Consider the following 13,054-nt stretch of genomic DNA (forward strand, 5'->3'; position numbering starts at 1 on the left):
TTGTAAAGAAGGGGAAGGAAGCTGACTCTAGTGTGTAAGGATATGCTGAGAACGACTTCACCTTTTTATAGTTCTGTGAGGATGGAAAGCATAATACAAATATTGTGTATTTACATTTGAAATAATTTTATTGATGGTGTTTTTATTTTCAGAATTTGAGGGAGGCAAATTTATATTTGGGTAGTTAATGTAATTTATGCATTTGACTATTTATGTATTATTCTGCACCACTTAAGGCATCAATTTATGAAATGACACTGAAACATACTGTACACTGCTTTCCTGAAAAGACTTTTCTGCCCATCTATGAGAGCAGTGTTCAGCTAGGGAGAAATAAGAATTGCAATTGAAGTCTTCCCCAATCTTTCATGGGATACTGAGCCTCTGGTGGCAGTTAAGAAGAGTGGCATTTAAAAAAAACCTCTCAATTTAGAAATTTAGTTTTTCTAGGTCCCTTTCAAAAATTCTCCCCCTGTTGAGGACATTCACCTATGTCATAGTTTATAGACTGCCTTTCACTAATATGTGTGTATTACTGGAAAAACCTACCTTAAAAGCTTTATACAGAGAGGGTCTTCAGATTCTCTCCCACAGTGTGAAGACAGTATCTCTTACCTGAGACACCTCCAATGCCAGTCATGTACCATATCTGTGTCCCTGTTTTGACCCTCACAATCCAATTATTGGGCTTTTTCTTCATATCTCTGTTTTTATCCCCAACTAAAGGGGAGTTGCTGAAGAGTTTGTATAGAGCTCTTGCTTTTATAATTAAGATTATGCACATTATTGTACATTCTTGTTCAGTAGTCCTTGAAGAATGGGTTATTTCAAAAGTGATTCTTGAAATATTGAAAAATACTGCCATTGGAAAATACTTAATATTTTCTGTACCAAAATGTTCTAGAATTACAGCATGAGTTCATTAAGTAACAGGTGTATTTTTACAGTGTTGGATTAATCCATTCAGCCAAATCAATAGCAATGTGGCAGGCATATGATCATCCAATATTTATGTGTAGATTAAACAATGATCTTTCTGGATAAACTTTGCACTGTTTCCAGTTCTAACACAGTATAAACACAGCTGTTTAATTTGTCAATAAATACACTAAGTAACTAAAATTAATTATCATGAGACCCAATTTTTAGATAATATGCTCTCTGTAGTTAAGAGGAAGCAAATAATTTAATTACCTTTTCATTCTATGCTGAATAATTGCAATGCAAAAAACATGAATAGCTATATGTATCTGTGGTCATAAAATTAAAAGTTCCCATCCTGTCTTCCCCAAACAAATGCATTCCATCAAAAATACAGAGGCTTTTTTTACCTAACGTTTCCCCAAATGAGAGGACAAGCAGGCTGCAGATCCTTTTCAGCTGCTCACCCAAGTCTTGGCTTGCTTTCCGTTTTGTAGAAGTCCATTTCTAGCTATTAGAGTTGTGACAAAAATGCAGCCATGTGTGCCTGAGGCAGAAAGGCATTCCCAGAGAATTTGAAATTATCATTTTGAACTAAAGTGTCCCAGGCATTCCGAGTAGAGCCAAGAATAACACTTTCAATATTGTTATGATTAAGAGTCTGATTCTTTTTTAAAGGATGGAAGCAAGGGAAGGAAGTATATCCAAAAATGTTCACCAATGTTCCCCAAGACAGGAGGAAGAGTCACAAAGGGCCAGCCAAGAACAGAGCAGAAGATGAATACATTAAGATATTTAAACCTTTGAAAACAGGTAGTAAAACTTTGTGAGGCATAAAACCTGTTCTACTTTTCATAAAGGGCAGCTCAGCTTTCAGAAATCCTCTATCAATCTTCGTCAAATCCACACCTAGACTGGGAAATGTTGAGACAAGACTTTAAATCCTAAATATGCCTTTACATGTGCTGATCTTGTCTGGGATTTTGTGTTTTTCCCTTATGCACAGAAAAAAGCAGGAGATACCATAGCAGTTTTTAATGTTTCTTTTTATTTTCATCTACTGATGTTCAAATTATGCTGTGTGAACTGGTGATTCCTCTTCTTATGCCAGTCATGTTGCCTACTGTAAAAATGTGAATATGCTGAAGTAAATAAAAATGGTATTAATGGGATATAACTCAGAACTGTTGGTAGTGTATCCACACGTGCTTGAAGCTGTATACGTAGGGTCATTTACCTTCTGGTGAAACTTCTTGCTGTTGTGAATGGGTGGTTTCTGTTAGTACATCTTTAAACCAGACAGAATGATGGATGGTGTGAAGACACTGCCTTCTGGAGCAAGTTTATTAAATCCTTTTCAGGTTTAGATTTTGTCACCTTTCATGGGCAACTTGACTAGGTGGCTTGGCTGAATGCATTAATTGCTTAATGCAGCTGTTCACTTAAAAATTATTCTATTTCTGATTCTTTGTCACAATTGCTAAAGAACAGTATTTCATTGAAAGCAACCCAAGAATCCCAAGTTATGGACAGGCAGGTGGCCAGAGCCCATCCAGGCTTTCAGGGTTGTTCATGGCTACACTGGAAGAGCTGAGGAACTGGGGTCATCACAAGAAGGCCTTGGGGGGGGTCATGGCAGGTGACTGCAAATGTCTTTGGCGGGACTGTGAATGTCATGAGAGGACTTGGCTGTGGCAGTGTGAGCCGTCACTGGGACAGGTTTTGGAGTGGGCTCCAGGATGAGGTACTTGAGGCCCAGAAGTCAGAGGCACAGCAGAAACCATGGAGGGTACCACTGGTATGCAAGCAGCTGCTATTCCCAAGTATTTTTTTTCTCTGCTACCTGCATTCAAACCAAGGTCCGCAGAGCCCTACAAGGTGGCACAGCCACTCTGTGATACCTGAATTTGAAAAATCCTGAATTTTAAAACACCTATCTCAGAAATGGTGATTGTTATTTACATTCACTGTGTTTAAATCGACAGTAGCCATCCAGCCCAGCGCAGGCTGAGCCCCTCTGACCCCGGGGGTGGTAGGAGTCTCGCCGCCCGCCGTAGCAGGCAGGGTCCCATGGAGACAGCGGGGCTGTGAGAACCGTGCCCCTTGCTCCTCAGCCCTGTGGCTGCAGCAATTCAGGCTCCGGCTCTTTGTATCCCGGCCGCCGTGCTGCCCCCGGCGCTGATGGCGCTGCCGCTGCCTCCTCAGTACGCCCAAGTGCCTCTCCGGCCCCTATAGCCCCGCCGGTCGGGACCGGCCCCCTTGGTCTGCGGGCCAAAGCTCTCCGCAGGGCTGTGCTCTTCAGCGCTGCTCTCCGAGTGGCCCCTGGCCCGGCTGCGCCGCCGGGAGCACTCCGCGCCCCCCCGCCGGCGCCGCACCGCCTCCCGCGCTGCGGCGCATCTCTGGTGTCCCTTTGCTTTACACTGGGATGTAGCGGCAGCCCATTTCTCATGGAAATAGTGCTTTGTGTAACTGAATTGACACTTGGCCTTGATACCTGTATCTCCTGATAACTGAAACAAATTTCTAAAATAAATATTGTACTTTGATCTTCCAGCCCTGCATTTTTAATGATAGCTCTGAACATCACTTCATTAAGAATACATTTCAGGAGACTCAAGTGCTCTAAGTTTGAACACTAATTATTTGTACAGAAAATTATGACTGCAACGTTTCATTTTTCAGCCCATGGTTTCTTCCAGAAATGAGCATTTATTCTCGATTTTTAAGTAATGTGCTTTCTTGGATGCAGATTTATAGCATTTGTAGTGTGGCAGCTGTATAGAAACTTATCCAGCTTTCCCCTAACTCTTTTGTAACTTGTCAAATCGTTTTGGTTCGTCGAGATATCTGGGAAAATACCGTACTTTAGAGAATGGAGGGAACCTCGGTGTGTTCAGTGTCTCCTGAGCTACCTATCCGCTCTCATTTCGTTTAGAAACATTGTTCTGAATAGTCTTCTGGCAGTTAGTAGGTTAAGCGAATTAACAAAAATCGAGGTAGGCGTTAAATCGGGCATCTCGCTGGTGTCTAGGTTTGACATAAGTTTGGGGATACAGAGGTTTAGGGACAACGCAAGTGCGAGCGCCGCCGTTTCGCTTGGTTGGCGGGTTATTGCTCCTCCAGGGAGCAGAGTTGCGGGTCGGGCTCCCCACGTCGGGGTTCCGCCTCGGCTCCTGCTGCCCTGGCTACAGCTTAGACTCGAGGGGACAACAAGTGCGCTCCTGTCCCGATGCGGCTCTAGTGGCGCGGCTGGAGCTTGGCAGTGAGCGGGGGGCACCCGACGGCTGCGGGCGGGGTGTGCGGGGCTATGCCTGTGTGCGCGCCCTCCCGGCCGCGCTGTCGGCCGGGGCTCGCTGTGGTTCCCTGTTTGCCGCCATGTCCCGTGTGGACGCGGCGCGGCCCCCGGCGGATCGCGCATCGGCGGTACTGGGAGGTGTTCGTGTGTGGTGGATGGAGGTGCCGGACCCCGTGAGCCTTGCACCCTTGCAGGCGGATGGGGAATCCTATCGCCCACAACCTCACGCCCTGGCGGGGGCTGCCGCCAGGCCGCGGGGTCCTGCAGCAGCGGCGAGCCTTGCCTCGATGCATCAGGGCATGGTAAAAGCGCTGGATGGGAGACCCTTGTCTCCCTGTTGCCGACCTGGTGAAACGGTTACCTGGCACATGGGAAGAGCTTGATATGGCTGCTGCGTAGTGTTACACGGGGTCGAGCTTTTATTTCTCCCCAGGATTCAATATGGAGCCGTGGGAGAGGACTTGGCACTTTAATCCCTTCAAAGAAACCGATCTAATTCAAGCCCTACAACTCTTGAAAGTCTTTGAGCGGACAGTGATTGTTTCCACAGGAAAGGCAGATAAAGATCTCTGTGTGCTGGCGTTTAAAGAGACTTCAGTGGCGGTGCGAATACAATTGAAGCCAGCGACTGCGGAGAGGATCGAGTTACCTGTGCAAACAGCTCCGGAGGACCAGAGCCAGCCAGCATCTGCCCGAAAGAGCACCCCCACCTCCTCAAGACGGAGATGAACGTCCTGGTTTGGTACCTGGCCAAACAGGCCGGCGTTTGCGATGGCCTCGGAGCAGATGGGGAAGCGGGGAGGAGAGGAGAGCGTTTCCAGGGCCCCCGGCGGAGCGCGGAGCTGAGCGGGCCCACGGAGAAGCGCGGGGCCCCGCCTGCCCCTCGCTGGGCGGCACATGCGAGGGGTCCCGCCAGCTCTGCAGCCCACTGAGCTCAGCAGCCGGCGATGGCGGCAAGCTGTGACCCAGATGTGCCTGGTGCTGGTTAGAGGGTCAATAGCCACACATGGTCGAACGCAAAGCAGGTTAGATCCTTCATACACACACGGGTATAGGCATGTATAGACAGAGGCCGAAAGGTGCGGGGTGAGGTAACAAAGCGCTCGGGGCCGACCTTGGCTTTGGGGCAGGAGGTGAGTGAACGGGTGAGGCAGAGACCCGGTAGCAGCGTTCGTGCTCCCGAGGAGCCGCCCAGACCTGCACTCCCTCCTGCGCAAGACAGGCCGGCTCGGCAGGCCCGCCAAGAGAGACTCCGGTCTTCATTTAAAGAAATTATGTCTTTTACACCCGGCTCCCTCTAGGGAAAAGGAAACTTTTCCCTCCTGCTTCCCGGCTACCCGGTTTCTCGGTGTGTCTGTCTGAGAGAGCGCTTGCTGCCGGTGGCAGCCCGCCACTCCTCCCCGGCCCCGGCTGGGCGCCTGGCCTGGCCCCGCGCCAGGCGGGGGCTCCCGGTAACAAGGGGGCAATGCCGGCTGAGCGATGTGAAACTCCAACTACCAGAAGAGAAAATGCACGGTTATTTGCGGAGTCATATTGAGGGCATACCCCTCAGCCTCGGGGGAAGGGCGGGCGGAGGGAGGGAGCGGGGAGGAACCACCGACAATTACTCCAGGGAAGTTTTACGGCTGGGATCGACCAGCCCCGATCAGGTGAACTCGCTGTGCTCTGTTACTTTGAGTCATTAAACACTATCAGAGGAATCCGGAGGCAGATTTCTCGAGCGATAACAAAGACGCGTTGTCACTTTAGGACTCTGCCACAAATTTAATTGCAAAAAAAAAAAAAAAAAAGGAGGGGGGATCCAGTGTCTTGCACATCCAACGCGAGGGTCTCTAGGCGGTAAGGGGTCCTTTGATCAAGAAAATCCAATTATTTGTGTATATACATTTCCCACATAGTGATTACTTCATTAATTGTCCCGCCTTTATCTCCTCCCTTCCCATCCCCCCTAATAATCAGTTCTTTTATCCAGACCAACAAACACACCATAGGAGCTTTGTGGATTCAAAGGATTTGCTTTCGCTTCTGAAAGAGCCGCTATTCTTTGATGATTGGGTAGCGGCAAACTTCAAAGCCATAAATCTTCCCTCTGACTGGTTGGCGGCCCAGCAAAGTCCTTATCAAATTCTTGGAGGTGATCCTGGCGCAGTCAGACAGTCCGCGGAGATCGCGCAGCGCGAGGGGGGTGGGACGCGCACGGAGGCGAAGAGATCAGAAGGAAAGGGAGAGAGAGGGGGAGAGAGAAGGAAACTGGGCAGCTTCTCGTCTTCCCCTCGGCGTCCTCATGCCTCGGCAGTGCCCCGGCGCCTTCCCTTCGCCCTGGGCGCAGTAGTCATGGCCGCGGTGGCTGTCCTCCGGAACGACTCCCTCCAGGCTTTCCTCCAGGTCAGTACCCCCGCCCGGTGTAGGTCGGGATGCGCCGAGTCCTGCGGCTGTGAGCCGCATTGCGCGGGGGCAGCTGGTGTCAGCCGCCTCCCTCCCGGGGCTTTACCCGGCGGGCAGCCCGGAGAGGTAGGTGGGGACCCCCGCGGTGGTAGGAGGCCGGGCTCGGGCTTCTCGGGCCGGTAACTTCCGTCTCCCGCCAGCAGCCCATCACTAACTCCAGGCAGTGCTCCGTGGCAAGAGGTGTGGGGGGCGCTGGGGATGCCCTCCTGCCCACAGCGGCTGCTTCCCTGACCCAGGAGCGGCGGCGGGGCCGGCGGTGCTGGCCGCAGGCGGGACCGGTCTCTGGGCGGGGCGGGGGGGCCGGGTCCGTCCTGCCCCCTGGGTGCGCATTGTTTTCGGAAAGTTTACCGGCCGTGCGGGGAGCGGCGGGGCGGCCCTGGCCGCGCACGGGCAGCGGCGCGGGAAGTTTCTCGCGGGCCGGTGTCGGCGAGCGGCGAGTAACGCGCTTTCTTCCCTCCTCCCCTCCCTCCCGTTTCTGCGCAGGACCGCACCCCCAGCGCCTCCCCAGACTTGGCCAAACACTCGCCCCTGGCTCTTCTGGCCGCTACTTGTAGCCGGATCGGGCAGCCGGGCGCAGCGCCCTCGGATTTCCTGCCGGTCTCCTACGACCCGACGCTGGGATCCCCCTCCAGGATCTTCCACCCGTGGAGCGGCGAGATGCCAGCGCACTCCCCGGGAGGGCTGCCGCCGCCGCATCCCAGCTTGGGGCTGACCCCTCAGAAGAACCACCTGCAGCCCTCCTTCGGGGGTTCGCACGAACTGCCCCTCACCCCACCAGCGGACCCCTCCTACCCCTACGAGTTCTCCCCCGTCAAGATGCTGCCCTCCTCCATGGCCGCCCTGCCGTCCAGCTGCCCGCCCGCCTACGTCCCCTACGCCGCCCAGGCCGCCCTGCCGCCCGGCTACTCCAACCTGCTTCCGCCCGCCCAGCCCTGCCGGCAGCTGTCGCCCAACCCGCCGCCCGAGGACATCCCCTGGTGGAGCATCCAGCAGGCCAGCGCTCCGGGAGGCTGCGGCCACCGCTTCCCCGCGGCGGCGGCGCTGCCGCGGAGCTTGGTGCTGGGGCACTCGGACTTCGCTCAGTACCAGACACAGATCGCCGCCCTGCTGCAGACCAAGTCTCCCCTGGCGGCCACGGCCAGGAGGTGCCGCCGCTGCCGCTGCCCCAACTGCCAGTCGGCCGCGGGCAGCGCCCCTGAGGCGGAGCCGGGCAAGAAGAAGCAGCACATCTGCCACATCCCCGGCTGCGGCAAGGTGTACGGCAAGACCTCGCACCTGAAGGCGCACCTGCGCTGGCACACGGGCGAGCGGCCCTTCGTCTGCAACTGGCTCTTCTGCGGAAAGAGCTTCACCCGCTCCGACGAGCTGCAGCGGCACCTGCGGACTCACACGGGCGAGAAGCGCTTCGTCTGCCCTGAGTGCGGGAAGCGCTTCATGCGCAGCGACCACCTGGCCAAGCATGTCAAGACCCACCAGAACAAGAAGCTGAAGGCGGCGGCGGACGGCGTCAAGCGGGAGGACAGCCGCGACCTGTGACCGCCGGGACCGCCGGCGGCTGCTGCCTCCGCGGGCCGAGCCGAGCCGCGCCGCGCCGCGGCGGGACCCGGGCTGGGGGCGTTTCGCCGCCGGGGGCAGGGCGGCGGCGGCGGCGGGGAGAGGGCGGCCAGCTCTCGGACACTCGCCGGGCACGGCGAGCAGATGCCGGCTGGGGGCGGCCTTCGCGGATCCCCAGGCCCGGGACTGGACGCTCATAGGGCTCCGGGGCCGTCCCGGGGCAGGCGCCTGGCCTGGAGCGTGGCTGAGGGGAGGCCCCGGGCGGTGGGGCAAGAGCGGGGCCGGATCGGTCCGGCCGCGGGGGTCGAGGCTTACAGACACCCGGGGGTGAGGTGGCAGCGTCGGTGTGGCCGTGCTGGGGCTCGGCCCTCGGTGCTTTCAGGGTAACAGACTGAAGTTTTGTGTACAGGTTATTTAATAGGTACGTTTGAATACACGTGTTTCCCTCCGTCTTCGACCCCGCGCGGGGTCCAGCATGAGATGTTTCTGTAAAGCGACCCGCGACCGCAGCGTGAAATAAACACGTTCACAAAGGGGTCAGCAGGGACGGTCCCGCCGCGTCGGTCTCATTTGATCCTTCTCCGGGTGCCCCGCGCGCGGCCGCCGCCTTCCCGCCATTTCCCGCTGAGGCGGCGGGCCGGGTCCGGCTCCATCGCGGCGGCCGAGCGGAGCTCAGCGCACGGTGACCTGAGAGCTGCTCATGGTAAACACCTTTAAAATCCCGGGAGCTGCTGCAGACGGGTGTGCCTGTTGGCTTTGGTTGGTGGGTTGGCCTTGGGTTTGGGTTGTTGGGTTTTTAAAATTATTTTCAATATTTTGTTTCCTACACATTAAGCTGAGAGAAGAAAGATAAATGCAGGGTGCCAATACTGGGAATGAACATACAGGTCAAGTTCTACAGACTGGGATATGTATTTGTGCAGAAGTGGGCAGCAGTCAGTGTTAGTGATGCCCCTGCTCAGAGAGGTCCAGGCCACAGGGCCAGCCACAAACACCCGTTCCCAGCTTAAGTTGTCTCTGGCACAGCAGAGCCCAAACGTGCTTCCCGTATGTTAACCTTCTGTAAAACTGCAGAATTTAGGGGCTGAGATCCTTGTTACCCTGCCAGTACAACAAAGTGGCAGTCACTGTCCTGCAGAGGGGAAGATACTTGTCACAAAACTGTGTTTAAAAGTACCTGGTAGATGGTGACAGCCTGTAGGATTCCTTATCTCTCACTGGGCACCATGTAAGTATGAGTTTAGGCATATTTCTTTTAAAATAATAACCTTTGTTACTGCAGCAAGTTCTCTTTTATTAAAATTGAAATCTATGTAGCCAAACAAACTGAGCAACCTGATCAATAATTTGCTGAATTTTGCATTCTAACACTGAGAATATGTTATTTGCTCCTTATATTTTTATGACATCAGCTTTATTTTCTGATTACCTAATGACGAGACAGTGAAATAAAAAGTGCCTTCAAAACTTCACCAGGGATTAATCTGGAACTGTTCAGCTTCAGGTGAGATCCTGTGGTGGCAGTTGTCAAGCAAGCTTTGGCACAACCATGTTGATAGAGATACACTTTGTCATGGACTTCTGAATCAACAAAAAACACAGCTCGATAAATGTTTGTAATGACAGGACATGTAAAACTAATGTATTTGTATGTATGTCAAATACTGCCAAGAATCTATCCTCTCAGGGAATAATGAGATGAGACAATACCATGAGAGCCCTCATATCTGAAATAATGAGAAGTTAATGGACAGTTACCATGGTACAGCTCCTTAACAATATTTTAGTATTTATTATTCTGAATTAATTTCCCACACCACATTCTTAGGGTCAAGTTACTAAATTAATAACCAAGCAGTTGTCTTCTACTGAAGAATTTTCTATAAACTGCCCTGTTATAGAAAACCTTGAGAGGAATATGTTTAGCTTCATTAGTTAGCATTCCTTTGCCAAAGATATAGACATCAGAAGTGTGTGTTTGAATGATACTAAGTAGAAGACATCTTTAGTGTTCCAGATTGAGTGACAGCAAGGCAGGAAATAACTGGTGGACCTGATCCAGAAGTCCTTAAGTCTCAAAAAAGTCTTTGAGACAAAAGTGCATCCCATTTACTACTGATGTAGGATTTAAATATTTCATCAGGAATAACAAGGTTTCTGCTTTTTCAAATGTTTCATGGCACACAGTGTCAATCTGCTTCCTTTCTTTGATACTAAGTTATGTTAAGAATGTAGAGTTAGAGGATTTCAGATTGCTTTAAAAGAGAGTTTGTTTCACTACATAGTCTTTCAATTCTGTGTATGGATCAAAACTACTTAAAATTGAGAGCCGTGGGAAGTGCTTTTGTTGGTAGCAGTACAGGAGAAACAACAGTATCCCAGAGTAGGAAAGGTCTCTTACAGGATAGAATAATTCCCACATGGCCAAGGCCTTTCACTGAGTAAGTGCCAAAATGAAGTATTAGAGTGAGCTGAAGCAATGTCTTAGGTGGTTTCTGGTGCAAGTTTAGCCTGACTAAGAACTAGAGACCCGCTCCTCTTAGAGCAGATGTAACTAGCAGAAATTAGCCCGATAATGGTAGATGTGGTGATTTCTAAGCTGGACCATTACAGAAAGATTTTTCTCCAGTTTGAAGACATGCTGAATTTGCCAAGCATCTATGTTGTCTCGTCTAGCAGACTATTTTGGGTTCTTATTCATTCCACAAGACACAGCTTGTACTGAAATACAGAAAGTTTTACCACTCACTTAAGTATGAGCCTGCAAGTATTCAGGTTTTAAGCGAAAGACCATCACCCCAGGCAGTGTCAGCACCATGTCAAGGAGGTGGTGGTATCTGATTAAAAAAAAAAGTGTCATGTTGTAGCCTGTGCACCTTGTATATATGTGTAATGTCTGCATTAAAGGTTGAAAGTGCATGGGTTAAAATACACAAAGTCAAAATTAGTTAGAAGCCTGTCATGAGAGAGAGACGTATTTAAGTGAAAACCCATAATATCAAATGCCAATGAAAATATTAATCTGTAAGAACAGCACATACACACACCAAAAAAAAAAGGCACAAAATTAGGGACTTAGGACACTTACTTAGGTAAGTGAAACTAACAGTTTATAATATTAAAAGATACCTAATAAAACTACTTCTCTGTAAAGCTTTTAAGTAGTTCATAGGGAAAAGGAGGTGTATATGCATCATAGCTGTTTCATACGCATCTGTAAATTGCTAAATCATATGATAGCTTGTCAATTGAAATCATTAAACTTTTTTAGTAATATGGCATTTAAATATACATGTGACCTTTCTGATGTATAGGTAGAGCATTACAAAAATATATTGCTTACATCTCAAGAATTTATTTCTAGTTGGCAAATTGCACTCCATAATAAAATTAACTTTTAATTTTGCATTCACAAAATACATTTTATACTTTTAGCTGTTTCCAATCAACTAGAACAGCTGTTCATTTTATAAAATTAAATGATTAATATTCTTCTTAATTATAAATTTTGAGTACATATGCTACTCAAGGTCAATTCATTTCCTAATTTAAAAATTTAAATGTCATTGATATAATAGACATATCATATAAACCAATTCATCTGGTAGTTAATTCAAATAAATTCATCTCAACAAAAAAAATGGGATATGGTTAAAAAACTTGGGATTTGGTCTGTTATCTGTGTTGAAAAGTGATTTTCACACTTGGACAAACTTTAAGCAGAGAACATAAAAAAAACCCCACAAGTAATCAACATTGTTCTTCAGACAGTTTAGGGGTTTTTTATGTGTTGTTAATCAAATTATTTTTAGTCAAAGGCCGAATAAAATAAGACTTTCACCTGGGAGAAGGTTGCAGAATTGACCTTTTGGTCCCAACTGACCAGATTTTCATTGCAATGATCCAACAAATTTATAAAAGTATGTTTCCTACCTCCTCAACTACTATTATAGAAGAAGTAAGATAAAGTTTTTTTAAAAACTATATTGGGAGATGTCCTTCCTAAAACTATCATAGTGTAATTCTTCCTTCCATATTAAATTAAGGGTGCAATTTTTGAAAGAAATGTTTAATCTTCAATTTTTTGCAGATTTTGAGAGACTGCATTTTAAAGGAACTAAAACTTAACTATTTCAGTTTGTAAATTCACATATCTAGTATTAGTCCTGAATACTGAAGAAATAGGGAATATAAAATGCTGCTGTCTTGAAACTCTTAGATGAAAGATACCCTTTGCTATTCAGTGATATTGAATGACCCAGGAGACCACTCAGGTTCATGAATCGGACAAATTTATATCTCTGTGCAAGTAGTTGTACAATTACTGAGGCACTTTTAAATTAGCCTGTAATATTTCATAGATCTTGTCAGCCTATTCTCATATTGAGCAGTAAGAAACAAAAGTATAATGTCCATTTTGTTATCAGATTTTACAGTTTGCCAGAGAATCTTTTTTTTCTATGTTACCTTTTTTTGAGTTATTTCACACTTTTTACGAGATTCTTGTGAATCCTGTGGTAAAGATGTGGGGTCTGTCACTCTGGCACATGATAGAATCAGCTCAAAGACCTATTAGATTTTCCTGCCAAACTTTTTTAAAATACTTACCAAAAGGATCCCTAAATCTTCAAAGCTACTGATTTTTCCTTCAAAGGGCTTGCCAAGCAGATATCTTCAATAACTTTGCATTTAGATATTGTCCAAGCCACTGAGGACCTGGAAATGTACAGCAACCAGCAAGGCTCACCCTTGTCAGGTAAGTGTTAATATGCAGTGTAGAGAAGAAGGATCCATGGCCCTAGGCTGATTGAAGCAATAGTCTTGAGCAGAGAAAGCAGA

At 48.8% G+C, this 13,054-nt stretch overlaps 2 protein-coding genes across 22 annotated transcripts in view; both read left to right on the forward strand.

Moving 5' to 3' along the window:
• Window positions 1–13,054, forward strand: part of MYO3B (myosin IIIB) — a 248,769-nt gene that overhangs the window by 221,317 nt on the left and 14,398 nt on the right. For 17 of the 21 annotated variants that reach the window (XM_039554756.1, XM_019290510.3, XM_039554754.1 and 14 more), the window contains one exon: window positions 4,767–4,850. The exons of 2 other annotated variants lie outside the window; for them this stretch is intronic. The gene's annotated coding sequence lies outside the window, so the exon portion shown is untranslated. Of the gene's footprint in view, window positions 1–1,599; window positions 3,244–4,649; window positions 4,747–4,766; window positions 4,851–13,054 lie in introns of those variants that run through there. 2 more of the 21 variants (XM_019290513.3, XM_019290512.3) reach the window with 2 other exon arrangements.
• SP5 (Sp5 transcription factor) lies at window positions 5,155–8,266 on the forward strand. The gene is made up of 3 exons (XM_039554768.1): window positions 5,155–5,241; window positions 6,189–6,601; window positions 7,145–8,266. The coding sequence occupies exons 1-3, from the start codon at window positions 5,223–5,225 to the stop codon at window positions 8,195–8,197; spliced, it is 1,485 nt and encodes a 494-aa protein (XP_039410702.1). The 5' UTR covers window positions 5,155–5,222; the 3' UTR covers window positions 8,198–8,266.

Source organism: Corvus cornix, chromosome 7 (assembly GCF_000738735.6).
Source record: "Corvus cornix cornix isolate S_Up_H32 chromosome 7, ASM73873v5, whole genome shotgun sequence".
NCBI classification, from domain to species: Eukaryota; Metazoa; Chordata; class Aves; order Passeriformes; family Corvidae; genus Corvus; species Corvus cornix.